The 18,996-nt window shown below is 39.5% G+C and overlaps 1 protein-coding gene across 16 annotated transcripts in view; it reads left to right on the forward strand.

Annotated features, from left to right (window-relative positions):
* Positions 1–18,996, forward strand: part of RIMS1 (regulating synaptic membrane exocytosis 1) — an 871,728-nt gene that overhangs the window by 407,951 nt on the left and 444,781 nt on the right. For all 16 annotated transcript variants that reach the window (XM_030199020.1, XM_030199021.1, XM_030199022.1 and 13 more), the window contains one exon: positions 12,320–12,491. In XM_030199020.1, coding sequence (XP_030054880.1) covers positions 12,320–12,491 — 172 coding nt within the window. The remainder of the gene's footprint in view (positions 1–12,319; positions 12,492–18,996) is intronic.

An 18,996-nucleotide genomic window follows, 5' to 3' on the forward strand; every position in this document is an offset into this window, starting at 1 on the left:
ATATTTGTATGGGTGTCTCTAATGTTAGCGATCGCTAAAATCACTAGCACACCTATAGCACAACTTAGTAAACAGAGCCCTGAGTGCTTTGAAAATGAGCCCCCTAGTAACTTTGGCACATACTTCAGGTAAAAGGGTAAAGGGTCAAGGATTTGATATACCACCTTTCTGTGGTACAACCAAACTGGTTTTTGTTTATTATATACAGGTACTTAATCTGTCCCTAGTGGGCTCACAATCTAGGTTTTCATGCTGGAGTAATGAAGGGTTAAATGACTTACCCAGGGTCCCAAGGAGCCACAGTGGGAATCAAACCCAATTCTCTAGGTTCTCAGCCCACTGTGCTAACCACTAGGCTACACCTAGGTGGATCACAAGCTGGTAAGGTCTGATGCATAACCTCAGTTTAGTCTTAGGGCTTACAGTGAAACTAAAACTCAAGTGTGTTGGCACTAACAAATGAATAGCTTGTGAGCCTCATGAAGTGAATGTGCCCTCAACCCACAATCATTTACATGAAGATGATTATGGGTTATTTTTGTACATACAGTATCTATAAGAAAGTGTATATGTCTTCTCTGAGATAAAGCAGCTGTCCAGTAGATTGCAGGGGAAAGAAGGGGAGATAAAGTTATTTAAGAAGACTTTTGGGAGGGCTGGGTAATTAATAAACAAAGGAAAGATGACAAAGCGGGCTTCAAGCAAGGCAACAGTTATAAAAAGGAGCTCAGGAAGTTGGCAGAGTGGCTGGGCCCTGACAATGGTCAGGATCCAGCAGAACAGGGTCAGAAAAGTCCAAGAGATATCACATTAATAGAGAATATCCATGCCAGGGGTTTGGGAAGTCTGCTGTTGGGACCTTAGCAGATAAGCAGGATGTGTGTGTGTGTGTGTTTGTGTGTGTGTGTAACCCCCACCAATGTATTTATTTTGCACAGGGGCTTGCTGAGGAGTTATGTAGACCTAATACACTTCAGTACTACTTTTGGGTCCTTCCGGCAGGGTGGAAACAAATATTCGTGGCCCTTTAGACTCCCAACTTTGAAAAGAATCACTTTCCATGCCATGATTTTAATTTTATTTGTGTAGCACATTTCTCAGACCAGTGGGGCTGAGGGATACCCCAGAGGATTGAGCTCTAATCTCCTCAAACCTTCTTTCCCAATACACGCAGACTATTAAAGGGTCCCCTAATAACAGGCTTGAATATTGTAGGTTAGGTACAGTAGAGTGAAAAAAACGTGGCTACGAGAATATCCTTGATAATAATAGAATTCCCTTTTACTGGGCTGTCAAGTACAATACAATTATATTCAAAAGAAAGGATTGAAAAACAATAAGGCAAAGAGTCCATAAGAACAAAGCAAAACAGTTACAAAAAGTGTATAAAGGTTTCTATGGAATAATAAATCTTAGTCTCCTCTGAACATTGCTCTGTATTTCAAGTTTGTACATCTTTCACACCTCCTAAGAGACTGGACAGTTACTCCCTGGATTCTGTGTAGGTTTCCACAATTTGGGCATCCAAATTTGGGTGCAGATCCTACTTCCATGAGTAAAATAATTACTTAATGAGCCATTTGGGTTTAAACACATCTGCTCTGCACCCTATTCTATAAAATGCATGCCTAAATTTCATGGCACACATATAAAATGGGGTGTGGCCATGTGAGGGGCATGGGCATGTCAGAGACATTCCCAGAAATTGGGCACAATATTATAGAATAGGGTCATACATACGCCCAACTACCATGAGTTGCACACTAGCATTTACTCCAGGTTTCAGCAGGTGTGAGATCCATGCTAATCTAGTATTGTATAAAGGGCACTCCGTACAGACTGCTCTTTGCAGGATACTAATTTAGCACAGATCTACCTGGTGCCTAACTTTGGATGCCATTTATAGACTTCCTCCCTTAGTCCTCAGTAATGGGCCTTTATTCTCATTTACACAGTAACATAATAGATGACGGCAGATAAAGACCTACATAGTTCATCCAGACTGTCTAATAAGTAAAGTCATAGCATATGTTGCAATATAACATACATATTCTTGATGTTTATCTGTCCTTACACTAAATAAATCATAAGTGTTCAAGGCTTCTTCAGATGAGGACAGAGCCTTCGGGGATGGAGATAGAGCCTGTGGGGATGGGGACAAAATCTATGGGGACAGAGACAGAACCTGCGAGGATGGAGACAGAACCCACAGGGACAGAGTGAGGACAGGGATAAACTTTGTATCCTTCTCATTCTTTAGTGCATACCTTATAGTATTGTATAAGTTGTGCACTCAGAGGCATACCTATGACCCTTCATTCTCCGCCCACGTATGTGCCCCCTCAAACCTACTTGCTCATAATGTTAAAGCACCTTTCTGACCTTATTTGCAACTCTCTTTAACTTGCCCCTTATTTTCTAACCCCTGTTACTCTATCTTATCTATCTATATGTCCCATCTTTGCTTACACCCTAAGCTGTTTATTAAAATGTTTTATTGTGTATTGTGTTGGCATTGTATTGTAATATACTATGCCATACTTTGCATTGTTGTTTGGATATTTTACTGCTGTAATTGTCTATTGCTTATGTTTGACTTATTCTTGCTGTACAACGCCTTGAGTGACTTCCTTTAAAATGGCAGTAAATAAATCCTGATAAATAAATAAATATATAAAATAAAATAAAAATGAGGTGAGAACAATTGACAAAAACTGTCTACCAACAAATACAATGCAAAGCTCTCAAAAACAAAAGATACACCATATAATTTGATGATAAAGGCTGAGACCAAAGGAAAGAGCTTCCAGGTGATGTCACCTTTTATGAGCTACAGCCTTCCGGTATCAGCCACTCATTAAATAAAGCATCTCTTCATCTCAATAAACAGTGCGATATCAAAATTTTAGGTAGCGGATAGTAAACTTTAGCTTTTCTGTTTTACTGCTTGATGAATAAAGCTTAATGTCACAGAGCCATCTTCATTACGCCTCCTTGATAACCCAATAACCATGGTCAATAGCTTATCTCTAAACAAAAAGAGAAATTATTAGAACAAAGTGACATTGCAGATTTAAAAAAAAAAAACACGATCCTGCTTCTTACTTGCTCTGGACACCCAGCTGAACTTCACTCGGCTCTCACAGCCCCAAAATATAGCACCTCCCTTTATAGCATGATGTCAGATGCTCTTAACTCAAGGATTGCAAACAAAAAATCCATCTTTGTTCTTGTTGTAATAAAATCCTTTGTCTCCTCCTCTGCGGGATGGCTTTATCCATTGAAAGGCCAGATATTGCAGTGAATCAAAACAGTTTTTATTGATTGCAATGTACAGCTTACAGTGAGGTCATTTTCCCAGTTCTCTTATCTTATGCCCTAAAAGACGGATATTCAGCCTTCTTGTTGATTGTCCCACATAGATTTTCTTACATGGGCAAACTATGCAATAAAAAACATGATCCATCTTACATGTGGTGTTGGTTGTTAATTGATAAACACAATTGGTGCTAGGGTCCAAAAAAGAGGAGGGTTCAAATATAATCTCACACATAGAACACTCTCCAGATTTTTTTTATGTCCTTGAATACGATGAATATCATCTGCTGCAATGTTCTTACTTGGTAGCTCTGAGGGGCATAACATTTCCTTCAAATTCCTACCCCTACTAAATGCAAACCTGATAGTAGATGCTGAAAAAGTAGGAACTGTTGTCAATATATTCCAATGTTTTCTAATCACTTTCATAACTTTTGAAGCAGCAGTCATGTGTTTCAGCACACAATGAAGAGTGTTATCAACAACTTCAGTCTTATCTTGGGGACATAAAAGAAGTTCCCTATTCTTGAACTTCGCCCTCTGGTAAGCTGTCTTCACTACTGTTGTATGGTAGCCTTGGTTCAGCAATTGAGCTGATAATTCTCTGGATTGTCTGTTAAAATCTTGGTCATCGGAGCAAATTCTTCCGTACTGACTAAATTGCAAAAATGGGACACTATCACACAATATCCTAGGGTGGCAACTCCTATAATCTAAAAATGTGTTCCTGTCTGTTTTCTTTTGCTATGCTTTCATAGAAAATCTTGTAGGGTCTTTCTTTACAATTACATCCAAGTAGGAGATGGAACAGATATCAAAATGAAGGGTGAATTTTATTTTAGTGTGGTAAATGTTCAAATAACCCACAAAAGAAAACAAATCTTACCCATTTCCTTCCCACAGTAATAAATAAATAAATAAATAAATAAATAAATAAAAATTTAAAAAAAATCATTAATAAAGAGGACCCCCAGTTCTTTCTTTATTATTTTGTTTTAGTACACAAACAAGGGCATTTTCGAAAGAGAAGGACGCCCATCTTTCGACACAAATCGGGAGATGGGCGTCCTCTCAGGGTCGCCCAAATCAGCATAATTGAAAGCCGATTTTGGGCGTCCTCAACTGCTGCCCGGCCTCAGGACAACCAAAGTTCATGGGGACGTGTCAGCACTGTAGCGAAGGTGGGACTGGGGTGTGCTTAAGAGATGGGCATCCTCGGCCAATAATGGAAAAAAGAAGGATGGTGACCAGAATTAAACACAATATTCAAGGTGCTGTCACAACATGGACTGATACAAAGGCATTATAACGTCCTCACTTTTGTTTTCCATTCCTTTTCTAATAATACCTAACGTTCTGTGAGATGCTGCATAAAATCTGTTGAATCTCGTATATAGGTCTTTTTTATAACTATTGGGCCAAAAAGCAATCCACACATAGGTAAAGACTCCAGAAGGGAACCCCGACTGGAAACTATAGGGCACCCATGGAGGTTTACCAACATTATATGAACCTTGGGCAGAATGTATAATACAGACATCTTAGGATGTAGGATATTAAGGAACTGAAATTCTTTCTGAGTTATATTTCCTTGAGCATAACTTTCTCCTGTAATCTGATAGATCTTCTCTTGCAACTCATGCGTAGGATCAAACTCCAGTTCAATGTGCTCTTCACAATTCAGTAATTGCCTATACACTTCTGTGTCATAGGCATCACAGTCCTGAATAACGATGGCTCCTCCTTTGTCGGCCCTATGGATTACAATATCTGTGTTGGCTTTCAACTTCTTCAGGGCCACATACCCTTCTTTAGAGCAATTAAATATAGGCTTTCTCTGCTGTTTACTTTCAAAAGATTCCAATTTCTGTAGGACCTGTCATTTGAAAATTGAGAGGGTTGGATCCAGCGACCAGGTGGGATCCATTTAGATCTATTCTTAACTTGAGAGATCCAGTCAATCATCTTCTCTGTCAAAAAAGAATAACTTGATCTGAAGAACTCTAATAAATTTCTCAAAGTCCACTCTATAATGGAAAGCATTGTAACTTTGTGTGGGTAAAAAAGAGAGACCTTTAGGTAAAATCTGATGTTCAGCTGTGGATAAAGAATATTTTGATAAATTAATAACCACTGAATCATTCACTAAAGTAACTGAATGTGGGAATGTGCTAATGGAATCTATAGGCATTAACACTGTGAACCTGTGGTAGGACAATCTACTTGCGCTTGAGAGGTTGTCTGGGTTTGGGATTGATCCTGTTTCATACCACCCTGTCCCAGCCACCATACTCTGCCTCCTCTGCCTCTGCCCCTCCAGCCCTGACCAGCTCTTAAAAAAGAGCCCTCTGAGCCAGAAGAACTACTATCAATAGATTCCATGTCTTCCATTTCAAATGGTGGGTGAAATAGCATCTCTGTTCAACCAAAGATAAATAGTCTTATTCTCATAATCTTTCTCATCTTGCTGAAATTATTTGATCTTCAATTTCTGTAAATTCACTTTAAATTGATCAATCTTCCTTTAAAGTTGTTCACAAGGCTTATCAAAAAGTTCCCCTCTATCCTGTTGCCGAAGTGTAGCCAGGGCTTTATCTCAATTTTAATGATGTTAGTAACTGCTATGGTTTTATCAATAATCAATAACACAAGTTCTAATGAACATTTGTTTAAAATGCCCACCCATTTCTTCAAAAAGTCTTTGTCTTCTAAAACTTTCAGTGAGGGGGATTATAGAGGACTGTTATAGGGTCAGATGATAATATAGCTGTTTTAATTTTTTGTCTTTGTTTTATGTTGTTGGTGTGCAATATTATGTGTATATTTCTGTTACCCACTCAGAATAGTAGATGATGCAGGTTATACATTTTTTAAATAAATAAGTAAGGTTATGCATGGAGCCAGATCTCCCCTGGGCCCCTATTCGGATAACTCACCTCCCATAGTTCTACTTGCTCCTTTATAACTGTAAGTGCATAAAGGGTCAGATAATTATTCAGATTAGTAATTAGTCTGGTCTCGTCTGTTAGGTATATGGCATGCACTTACGTGGCCCTAGAAGTTCAGATATTGTCTGCATATCAGAAGGAAAATGCCAAGGAGGAAATACATATTTTTTATTATAGGATATCAATAATAATAATTAGTAAATATGGCAAGCAAGCTTACAAAAATAAGTCCTTTTGTATAATTGAGGATTACACAGTATAGATATTGTACACATATAGATATTTTATTACAGCACAACTAAAATGATTTCCTGAGAAGTGATTACAATGTAACAGCAAATATATTAGGTCTGCTGATCATGTACCAGTGAATCCAACTTGTTTGTTGCAAGCTAAGGACAGAAAATTAACTACACCCCAGAACCATAGGAAAGAACCCTTCACTCATCTCTTGCAGCTGGCAGCATCTTTGGAAACACTTTCTGCTTGGATAGGTAAAGTCTTCCTCCTGTAGCTCTAGCTGTGTTTGCCACTGCAAGCCAGGCCAGTGACAGCTAGATGTTTTCAGGGGTAAGCCAGATAATGTTCTCTGCTTGGCATGGGATGCAAGTCTCTCGCAGTCTCTGATACAAACCATAAATTCTCAGCTTCTGGAAAGTCTTATCTATTGCTGCAATCAGTTCTTACAGAGAGGTTCAGCGCTTAGGTGTTTCTATTACTAATTCTTCTCCTCAGAGGGCTGTGTACACTCTCAGATGTTGTTCTGAACTCCTTTTGGAACAAAAACTTTCAGCAAAGCCCAGTCTTAGCTCTACCCCCTTTATCCACAGGTGTCTTGTCCAGACCAATCAGGTATTGTATGTACCTGTCCCACAGTTGATGTACAACCTTGGATAATGAGGGGCCCTGAGCCAGCCAGATGGTACTCTTTATCAGGGCTGGTACAGGATGTTTCACTAACGAGGTACAGAATCTAACCATGAATACCTCATTTCTATATCCTCTTGTGGGCAGCTCTCCCCTAAACTTCTCACAGGAAGACAGGAGAGGCAGCACAAGGTGCTCCACAGGAACAGTATGTTCTTGGATGACCTAATATTGCTCAGAAAATGGTTTATGGCCTAATTAGGCTTCAGGCCTGCAAAAAGTGAGATAGAGTACACCCCTTCATGGCCATCTCAAGGGAGGAAGGGACACTGCTCCTTAACTCAGAGTTTTATACTTCCCTTCAAAATCTTAAGTGTCAGTTCTCTTGGACCACTTTCTCAGAATAGTTCACCCCCTGTTCAGATTTAATCAGCACCTTTCTAGATCAGGTACCTAGAATATTCTTCCTGCAACTGCAAAGGAAAGCATATTTTGGTATCCTGGTACAAATGTGTTTTATTCTATGGCTATTTATTTGTTTTTATGATACTGTACAACACCCAGGGCTGTATGGATGATCACGTTGTAAAAGCAGAGCCACAAATAAATGAATCACTATTTAAATTGATTGATTTCAATTTACTAATTTAAATTATTTTGAAATGTGACAATAGTCAAAATACTTTCTTTCTTGTAATAGCGTCCATTGGTTTAAAGTCCTAGAGGTCATTTTAGTTATAACTGGGGACTCCTATTCATCTAAGTATCCCCTTGTATTTTAACTTTTTGACTGTTCATCTCTCCTCCCCTACTGCTGGTACCTGAGTAGATAACCATTCATAAGTACATAAGTATTGCCATACTGGGAAAGACCAAAGGTCCATCAAGCCCAGCATCCTGTTTCCAACAGTGGCCAATCCAGGTCACAAATACCCGGCAATATCCCAAAAAAGTACAAAACATTTTATACTGCTTATCCCAGAAATAGTGGATTTTCCCCAAGTCCATTTAATAATGGTCTATGGACTTTTCCTTTAGGAAGCCGTTCAAACCTTTTTGAAACTCTGCTAAGCTTTTACCACATTCTCTGGCAATGAGTTCCAGAGTTTAATTACACGTTGAGTGAAGAAACATTTTCTCCGATTCGTTTTAAATTTACTACATTGTAGCTTCATTGCATGCCCCCTAGTTCTAGTATTTTTGGAAAGCGTAAACAGACGCTTCACATCTGCCCATTCATTCCACCCATTATTTTATAGACCTCTATCATTTCACCCCTCAGCCACCTTTTCTCCAAGCTGAAGAGCCCTAGTCGCTTTAGCCTTTCCTCATAGGGAAGTCATCCCATCCCCTTTATCATTTTTGTCGCCCTTCTCTGCACCTTTTCTAATTCCACTATATCTTTTTTGAGATGCGGCGACCAGAATTGAACACAATATTCGAGGTGCGGTCGCACCATGGAGCAATAGAAAGGCATTATAACATCCTCATTTTTGTTTTCCATTCCTTTCCTAATAATACCTAACATTCTATTTGCTTTCTTAGCTGCCACAGCAGCACACTGAGCATAAGGTTTCAACATATCATCAACGACGACACCTAGATCCCTTTCTTGGTCCGTGACTCCTAACGTGGAACCATGCATGACGTAGCTATAATTCGGGTTCCTCTTTCCCACATGCATCACTTTGCACTTGCTCACATTAAACGTTATCTACCATTTAGATGCCCAGTCTCGAAAGGTCCTCTTGTAATTTTTCACAATCCTCCCACAATTTAACAACTTTGAATAACTTTGTGTCATTAGTAAATTTAATTATCTCACTAGTTACTCCCATCTCTAGGTCATTTATAAATATGTTAAAAAGCAGCGGTCCCAGCAAAGACCCCTGGGGAACTCTACTAACTACCCTTCTTCATTGAGAATACTGACCATTTAACCCTACTCTTTTTTTTTTCTATCTTTTAACCAGTTTTTAATCCACAATAGAACACTACCTTCTATCCCATGACTCTCCAATTTCCTCTGGAGTCTTTCATGAAGTACTTTGTCAAACGCCTTCTGAAAATCCAGATACACAATATCAACTGGCTCACCTTTATCCACGTTTGTTCACCCCTTCAAAGAAATGTAGTAGATTGGTGAGGCAAGATTTCCCTTCACTAAATACATGTTGACTTTGTCTCATTAGTCCATGCTTTTGAATATGCTCTGTAATTTTGTTCTTATTAATAGTCTCTACCATTTTGCCTGGCACCGACGTCAGACTCACCGGTCAATAATTTCCCGGACCTCCTCTGGAACCTTTTTAAACAATCCGCATTACATTGGCCACCCTCCAATCTTCTGGTACCACGCTCGATTTTAAGGATAAATTACATATTTCTAACAATAGCTCTGCAAGCTCATTTTTCAGTTCTATCAGTACTCTGGGATGAATACCATCTGGTCCAGGAGATTTGCTACTCTTCAGTTTGTAGAACTGCCCCATTACATCCTCCAGTTTTACAGAGAATTCATTAAGCTTCTCTGACTTGTGAGCTTCGAATACCTTTTCCAGCACCGGTATCCCACCCAAATCTTCCTCAGTGAAGACCGAAGCAAAGAATTCATTTAATCTCTGTGCTACGGCTTTGTCTTCCCTGATCGCTCCTTTTACTCCTCGGTCATCTAGCAGTCCAACCAATTCTTTTGCCGGCTTCCTGCTTTTAATATACCTAAAAACATTTTTAGTATGTGTTTTTGCCTCCAATGCAATCTTTTTTTCGAAGTCCCTCTTAGCCTTCCTTATCAGCACTTTGCATTTGACTTGACATTCCTTATGCTGTTTCTTATTATTTTCATTTGGTTCCTTCTTCCATTTTCTGAAGGATTTTCTTTTAGCTCTAATAACTTCCTTCACCTCACTTTTTAACCACGCCGACTGTCGTTTGGTCTTCTGTCCTCCTTTTTTTAATACGCGGAATATATTTGGCCTGGGCTTCCAGGATGGTGTTTTTGAACAGCATCCATGCCTGATGTAAATTTTTGACCCTCTCAGCTGCTCCTCTAAGTTTTTTTTTTTCACTGTTCTTCTGATTTTATCATAGTCTCCTTTTTAAAAGTTAAATGCTAACGTATTTGATTTCCTATGTATACTTCAAAGCTAATATCAAATCCCATCATATTATTATCACCGTTATCAAGCGGTCCCAGCACCGTTACCTCCCACACCAGATCATGCGCTCCACTAAGGACTAGGTCTAGAATTTTTCCTTCTCTCTTACATGTTTGAGTGCCTTGATGATGCACTGTTCTGACCTGAGGAAGGGGTGCGGAGTGGTAACTCATAAAAAGCTAATCAAGAAATGTATTATTAGTGTAACAAGGTATCACCCTAGATTTGTTTTGGTTTATATTAATTAACGTTTACACCCTGTGCGTCAGCTGGACTAACTGATACCCCTTGCCGTTTGCTCTTTAGATAGAATAAAAACAAACTACAGACTCCGTGTCCACTGCTCAAGGTCTCAGTTCAGGCTACCACTTTCACCACTGAGTTCTTTTTCATTGGACACAAGCCAAGGAACATGGAAATTTGCTCCCTTAGAATTAGAGAAAAATTCTACTCCAGATGTTGCAACATTTATAATGGGCTTCCAAGTGTAACTCTACAAAGGCAATCAGTATGGCACCCAAATGCAAACCAGTATGGGACCACTGCCTGAAAACCAAGACTGAACCACTGAGACTACTCCTGTGGGGCAGGCCTTAGCAAGTGGTTTAGTCCACTCACTCTGTTCTTCCAATGTGTCCTTTTCTGTGTGGAACCTAATTATCTCATTAGGCTCAAGTGGTTGCGATGCCTTTTTTTTTTTTGGCTTGCAGCTGCCGGAGGCTAAAGACATGACTATCAGTATGGAACTCAACAGGGATGTCAAAAATTAACTTCATGAAGGTAACAAGCAAAACTGTCAACACATTTGAAGTATGTCTTTAGTAGATATCTATGTTTTTATATTTTTCTGTGTGTAAGGGGGAGGGTGGTGTCCTGGTCCCAGGTGGGTCCATAGTTGGATTTGAACCCTTCATTTCTCCACAGAACTCTTATTTTTATTCAGGCCTCTCCCCAGTTTGCTCTCATCGTGCACACTCTCCTCCTAGGGAGCAAATTTTCTCCAGGGGGAAGGGATTTCCCTTCAAGGCTCTGATGTACAAATTTCCCCAGAGACCACTCAAAGGCAGAACTGGGGAGCTCTAACTCCTGAAAAATGCAAAATGCTACAGTTCTGAGGTACTATTTCAGTCCTATAACACTGTAAAGCTCCATTTTTCCTCTATCTGTGTCTGTGATCCCTTTAGCAGGATAACTAGCCTCCCAGGTTCTATGGCAAATCAGATTCCTTCAATAATGAGTTCTTTAAAGTAAAAGATCTTCCTGAGTGTGAGGTAAACCTATCCCATTATAATTCTACACACAGTCTCTCCTTACTGGGATCCACCTACACACAGACATAATTGTACACTGTACCTCCAATCTAGCTCCTGAGTGGGGTCCCCCCCCCCTTGGTGCTGTTAAATTGAGGGGGCCAGAACATTGATGAATTTTAGTCATGCCTGTGACAACTACAAGAGGGTTGAGCAGTCAAGTGGAAGAGTGAGCAAGAAGGGTGGGGTTGCATTTAGCAATTTTATGTGCACATCTACAAAGATAACAAATGTATAATAAGCAGACTGCATGAGTAACTTTAGTCTTTCTCTGCCATTGTTTCCTATTAACATTCAAGAATGAACTGAAGAAAGGAGATCTTGAAAAACAAATGATAAGGTTTCAATAAAAGGCATATAGATTTTTATTTCAAAGAAAGCATACAATTTTGGTTAGCAAAAGAGAAGACAGGTCTGGCAATCAGATCCAAAAAATAGAACTGTAGCATAATAAAGAGACCAATTCAAAGCTTTAAAAATTGCCTGGTGAATATTATTCATTTTTTAAGACTATATAATGCTATATGTTTCAGTGCTTTACAACATTAAGAAGCTTTAGAGCCTGGGTGATTTTTTGAGCTGTTTGGTTTGAAGTGGTCTTTTGCAATATCACATTTTTGAAAAATGAGGTGAAACAGTAATCATATTCCTTGCAGCTAGGTGGCAGCATACTATTAATTTCAGCATTGCCATTTACAACAGTGTTTTTTTGTTTTAGTGATAAAAGTAAAAGGAGGACCAAAACAATAAAGAAAAGCCTAGAACCAAAATGGAACCAAACGTTTCTCTACACGCATGTGCATCGTAAAGATTTTAGAGAAAGGATGTTAGAAATAACAGCATGGGACCAGCCCAGAATTCAAGAAGAAGAAAGTCAATTTCTTGGAGAGGTATGGTACCTTTAACACAAAATATTTCAAATTTCCCCATTATTTTATAAGCTTCTGGTACGTTCTCTTGATATTTTATTTGTTTTCTTGTCTGCACAGAAACTAGTTAACCAAGGGGTATTTTTTCCATAAGCAAAACAGAACATGGGAAAACCATAGTTGGGTCTAATGTATTTTAAATTGTATGCTGAATTTTTATACTTATGATATTATTTTGCCATACTCAGCTGGACAAAGACAACTAAAGATATATTTGCTTTACTCTTGCTCTGATGACTGCTTTCTCATGAATGAGAAGTACATATATTATTCTGCAATCAGTACAGTTTTATTTAATTATTTGGATTTATTAACCGCCTTTATGAAAAGATTCACCCAAGGCGGTGTTCTTACCCTGTCCTGTACAGAGCATGAGAACAAAAAGAAAACTGCTCATCCTATCACCCAAAATGTAAGGGATTTAGCTTGCAGTGGTAAGTGACTTACAAGCACTTCCAGCCTTGGACTGACCTAACAGATATTCAAGGAATGTGCACTCCTGGCATGAATATCCAGGTATGTGTGTTGACCTGGAAGTTAATTGGGCATACCTTATTATCCTAGTTGCCCTGATATGAAATTATTCTCTTTCAGAGTAATTCTATAGCTTGGACACCTAAATTTAGGAGCCACATCTGCACATAAATCATTAGAATATTGCCTAATTGCTCTATTTGTTTGTTACATTTGTACCCCGCGCTGCCCCACTCATGGGAGGCTCAATGCAGCTTACATGGGCCAATGGAGAGTTAAGTGACTTGCCCAGAGTCACAAGGAGCTGCCTGTGCCTGAAGTGGGAATCGAACTCAGTTCCTCAGTTCCCCAGGACCAAAGTCCACCACCCTAACCACTAGGCCACTATCCCTGATAGTGCATAGTTTGTAGATGTGCATACATATAGGCGGCAACTGGGTGGAGCATAGGCAGAGTGCAAGTTACATGTGTGATGCACAGAATACTATAAGTCAGTGTTTCCCAAGTCGGTCCTGGAGAACATAGGTGCCCAGTATAAGAGGCTTTGGGAGGCTATGCCTCCCCAGCCACAGCAGAGGGGATCAGCTGTTTCTATAGAAATGCTAAATAGCAGCAGGCTGCAGCTGCAGTGAAAGCCTTTGTAACCAGCTGTAATTTGATTACCTGCTGGGAGAGCAGAGCAGGGGGGGTTGGCTGGACTTGTCCTGGGTTGCCATAGAGATATTCAACTAGGCTGAATTCCTGCACATGAGCACTTCATACCAAAGAGAGTTGCACTGACCCCTGCAATTTTAAAAGTGCTAAAAATAAGTTTTAAAAGTATTTGAAAGATCATTTTATTTTCATTATAGTGTTTGGAATATGTCCACTTTGAGAATCAGGTGCTCAACATTAAAAGTTTATATTTATTTACTTATGTATGGCATTTTATCCCACATTAAACATGAATTAGGATGTTTTGTGGCTCTACATGAGAATTGCGATATTATGATCCCTTGTTTCATATTGTTGACGGTCTACATTTTCCATATGGGAGGTATATTGGTGTATTAGGTTCTGCCCAGTGTAATATTTATGGTATAGTAAGGTTCTGAGTGTGTTTTTGCACAAAGTTGTGCATAGTGTTTTGCAGTTGAGCGATTGTGGTTAGTATATGCTTTGAGCAACCACTTTATTCTTTGACATATGATACATATCTAATATCTAAATTTAATAAAAGGTATTGTGACTTTTATTTTTATTTATTTTTTCTGTGTGTTATCAGACAATTATGGATTTAAGCTCCACCCCTGGCCCCACCCCTAACCCCGCCCCATTTAGCCTCCCCAAACAGTTGGGCCACCGACCGCCGATGCTGGAGTACCCCTTGCCAGTCAGGTTTTCAGGATATCCACAATGAATAGGCATGAAAGAGATTTGCAGTTTATGCAAATCAAATTCATGCATATTCATTGTGTATATCCTGAAAACCTGACTGGCAAGGGGTACTCCAGGACTGGACTTGGGAAATACTGCTATAAGCGGGTCTTTTACAAAGGTTTAGTACCATTTGTAGCACACACTAATAATTAACATGCAAGAGATGCCCATAGTAATATATGGGCGTCTCTAGCATTTAGCGCATGCTTATTTTTAGCATGTGCTAAAAACAGTAGTGCTCCTTTGTAAAAGGACCCCTAAGTTACTTGTGAATCTCCAGAATAGCTCCGTACACACTATAGCCAGCGTTAGTGCTTGCACCCAAGTCCATATGTATTTATGTATAAACCCAATTATGCTAGTGCTCAATAAAGGAAAGTAGGTACCTGATTTTATTTTAATGGAATGTACACCAAATGAGCACCTTGTGGGTGCCTATATATATATGTTCTTAGTTATAGAATCAATAAAACCAGCGGAAGAAATCCAGAAAGACTAGACTGAAACCACAGATGGTAAGAGCACCAGAAAGTTTTATTGGGACCCTCTGGTGCGCTTACCATCTGTGGTTTCAGTCTGGTCTTTCTGGATTTCTTCCGCTGGTTTTGTTGGTTTTGTGTTTTTTTGCGGGAGATTTGGACTCTCTTTGTTGCTCTTAGTTATAGAATTACTCCCTTCACTTCAAATTCTATTTATGCTAAAAATTGCATGCAGAATTTAATAATGAGCCAATTAGCACTGATAATTGGACTCTAACAATTATTGGTGCTAATTGAAATCAATTAAAAATTATACAAACATATTTACACATGACTTCAAACAGGGAGAGTGGCCATGGTTAGATCGGGGGTGTTCCTGTAATTTATGCACACTGTTATAGAATAAGGGGGATCCATGCCTAATTTATGTGTAGATATTTACACCAGGATTTAGATAGTGTAAATGGTCAAATTAGGCATAGTCCCTGGCACCAAGTGCTGTCCTATAAACAGCACCTAACTTTGGGCGCTGTTTATAGAAAAACACTTAGCATGTTATTTTAGTCTGCACTGATTTTTCAGCACCATTTATAGAATTTATTCTTGTACTGGCTCATACTATGGCTTTTTTCTGCTGGTTGGCCTTACCATTAAACCAGTTTTGTTTGGGATCACTTGCATGACTTGAGTCCTGATCCTAGTTAAACGTGAAAAATGTTGTTTTTGAGTGGCTTCTGTACAAAACTTTATGCAATATTTAGCACAGAAGCTAAGGGGCTCATTTTCAAAAGGGAAAAACATCTCAACAATGGCATAAAGTGGCATTTGCACATTTTTCTCTGAAAAACGTTCAAATTGAAATTTTTGAAACACGGATTTGAGATGTTTCTCTTTGCAGTGCATCCAAATCACAAGGGAGCGTGTAAGGGGCAGAATTTGGGCATTCCCAAAACGTGGACGTTTTTCTGCCATAATGGAACAAAACAAAAACGTCCAGGGCTGAAAGTTAAGTGTTTAGGTGTAGACTTATTTCAATCATGTCTAAGTCACAAAAAGGTGCTCTAAATGATGAGATGACCACTGGAAAGATTAAGGCATAACCCCCTCTCCCAGTCTCCCAGTGGTCACTGACCTCCTCCTACCCCCCAAAGATGTGAAAGAAATAGTACATACCAGCCTCTATGACAGCTTCAGGTGTTATGACCAGTCCTATTAGAGCAGCAAACAGGTCCCTGGAGTAGCCTAGTGGTCAGTACAGTGGATTGTAGAGAAGGATACCCAGGCCAATATCCTACTCTAACTGGTACACTTGTGTTGGAAAGTGTGAACCCTCCAAAACCCACCAAAAAACATATAGGCAACACCTGCAGGCATAAGGGCTATTGAAGTAGTGTACATATGGGTACAGTAGGTTTTTGGTGGGTTTTGGAGGGCTCACCATACAAGATAAGATGTGTACCTGGGACCTTTTATATGAAGTTCATTACAATGCCCCCTAGTATGCCCCACTGCTGTGCTTAGATGTCTGTGTCACTAATCTACTAAGAATGCTGGTCCCTCCTGGGATTTGCGTTACAAGACGTTTGAGGAGAGAATTGCTGACCTGAACATGTATACCCTGGAGGAAAGGAGAAACAGGGGTGATATGATACAGACGTTCAAATATTTGAAAGGTATTTAATCCACAAACAGACCTTTTCCGGAGACAGGAAGGTGGTAGTAGCACTAGAAGACATGAAATGAGGTTGAAGGGGGCAGACTCAAGAAAAATGTTAGGAAGTATTTTTTCACGGAGAGAGTGGTAGATATTTGGAATGCCCTCCTGCGAGAGGTGGTGGAGATGAAAACGGTAACGGAATTCAAAAATGCATGGGATAAACAAAGGAATTCTGTTCAGAAGGAATGGATCCTCAGAAGCTTAACAGAGATTTGGTGACAGCACTGGTGGTTGGGAGGCGGGGCTAGTGCTGGGAAGACATCTATGGTCTGTGCCCTGAAAATGTCAGATACAAATCAAGGTCAGGTATACATATAAAGTAGCACATATGAGTTTATCTTGTTGGGCAGACTGGATGGACCGCACAGGTCTTTCTCTGCCATCATCTACTATGTTACTATGTAAATGGTGATTGTTGAAACAAAAAGTTTGAGATTTGTCTGGTTTGAAAATAGCCGTGTTTGCTACTGGGTTTTTGGACTTTTTTGCAAAAGTACAAAATTGGATTTAAACGTCATATTGAAAATGTCCCTTCACATATAGTACAGCTTAAGGCCACACCACAGTGCCCAGCCAGAACTGTTTTACTGCATAGATAGATAGAAAAATATATAAATAAATAAATATGTAGCCAGAGGGCTTTTGCCTATTTTGGACAGTATTTGTGGAAATTCTTTTTTTTTTTTTAACTTGAAATTTTTATTGTGCACTAAGAAACAAGTACAAAAACACAGGGCAAGAAAACTCAGCAAATGTACCACAATATAGAAAGAATAACAATCTCCAATTACAAAGAAAAGAACCAAATCAAACCCAAATCAACAACCCCCCCCCCCCCCAACACTCCACTACTAAGACAGCTAGTCCAAACTGAAATTCTGCAAATATATCCCAAACAGTAAGAAAGCTGTCCAAAGGCTCACACCAAAGAGCTGGCCATCAAAGAAATATAACACAGTCTTTGGTGCCATCTGGTGACTGAGAATGGAACCGAGGTTTTCCAATCTAATGCAGTAGCATAGCGAACTGCAGAGAAACAGCATTTCAACACCAGTAAAGTAATAACATGTAAGCTGATTGGGTACAGGTTAAGCAAACATAACTCAGATGTAAAGTCCAAAGAGGAACCCCATCATCTTATGATAAGCAGATTGAATAAATATGTCCAGAATTCCTGGGTAATGGGACAAGCCCACCACATAAGGAGCCCTTTGCCCCACAGATCTTGCAACATTGTGTATCAGTATGCAATCCCGTTTACATAACAACTGAGGAGTAACATACCATCATAATAAAACCTTAACAGAACTTTCTTTAAGTGAAGCTGAAATGGAAAAAGTATGAGTGTTACATAAGCAACATTCGCATTGAGAAACCTCCTCCACTCCTATATCTTGCTCCCATGAGGTCGTATAAGGAAGCTTTTGAAAGTCAGTACTTAGAATATGTTTGTAAAGTCAAGAAATCAGGCCCCTGGACACTAAAGGCTGAAGCCAGATGTCCTCAAAAGAGGTACAAAACCTCTGAGTCACAGCCCGCAAAAAAGGCTCTGTTTGCAAGCAATGACAAATCTGCAGATAAAGATAAACATCTGCCCAGGAAAGCCTATATTGACCACATAAAGAAGAAAACAGTTTTTAAAAAACCCTCCTCAAATAGCTGATAAATAAAACATAAACCCCACCTAGCCCATTCAGTTAACTGTAAGATCCCCAATTCCATTCCTGAAGATCCATTTGAATCTTTTGAAGGAAAGGTGTGACCTGGACTCCCAAGAATTTAAGAAATTTCAGTACTCACTTAAAAGGAAAATGAGCCCTCAAATGAGTCAACTCCTCTGGCGCAAGAGAGATGTTCATTGCCTCAGTCTTATCAATATTAGCTTGAAAGCCAGAAACACGTCCATATCTCTTCATCTGCAAGAAGCACTGGAAAAGACAAACAAGGCTGAGACAAAGACAAAATTACATCATAAGCAAAGAGAGAAATGTTATGATACTCAGCCAATGGAAATCTCCTTAATATCCAAACTATCCCTTTTTGCCTGCGCAAAGTTCTCCATCACAAGCCCAAACAACAAGGACATCCTTGCTGCATACCTTGACCCAGCTCAAACGTATCGATATAAGTCCCATTAATCTTAATACAGGTTGTAGGCTTGGAGTACAAAGCCCAAAGCCAGGTGGAAAAAACCTTAACAACCCCAAACTTTTGTAACACAGCAAACATGAAGGACCAGTGCACCCTGTCATACGCCATTTCCACATCTATAGCTAATCACATCACAGGAAGGCCAACAGAGCCCACCATCTCAATGATATACAAAACACCCTTAATGTTATCCATAGTCTGGTGACCGGGAACAAGACCAGCCTGA

Source organism: Microcaecilia unicolor, chromosome 3, assembly GCF_901765095.1.
Source record: "Microcaecilia unicolor chromosome 3, aMicUni1.1, whole genome shotgun sequence".
Classification (NCBI taxonomy): Eukaryota; Metazoa; Chordata; class Amphibia; order Gymnophiona; family Siphonopidae; genus Microcaecilia; species Microcaecilia unicolor.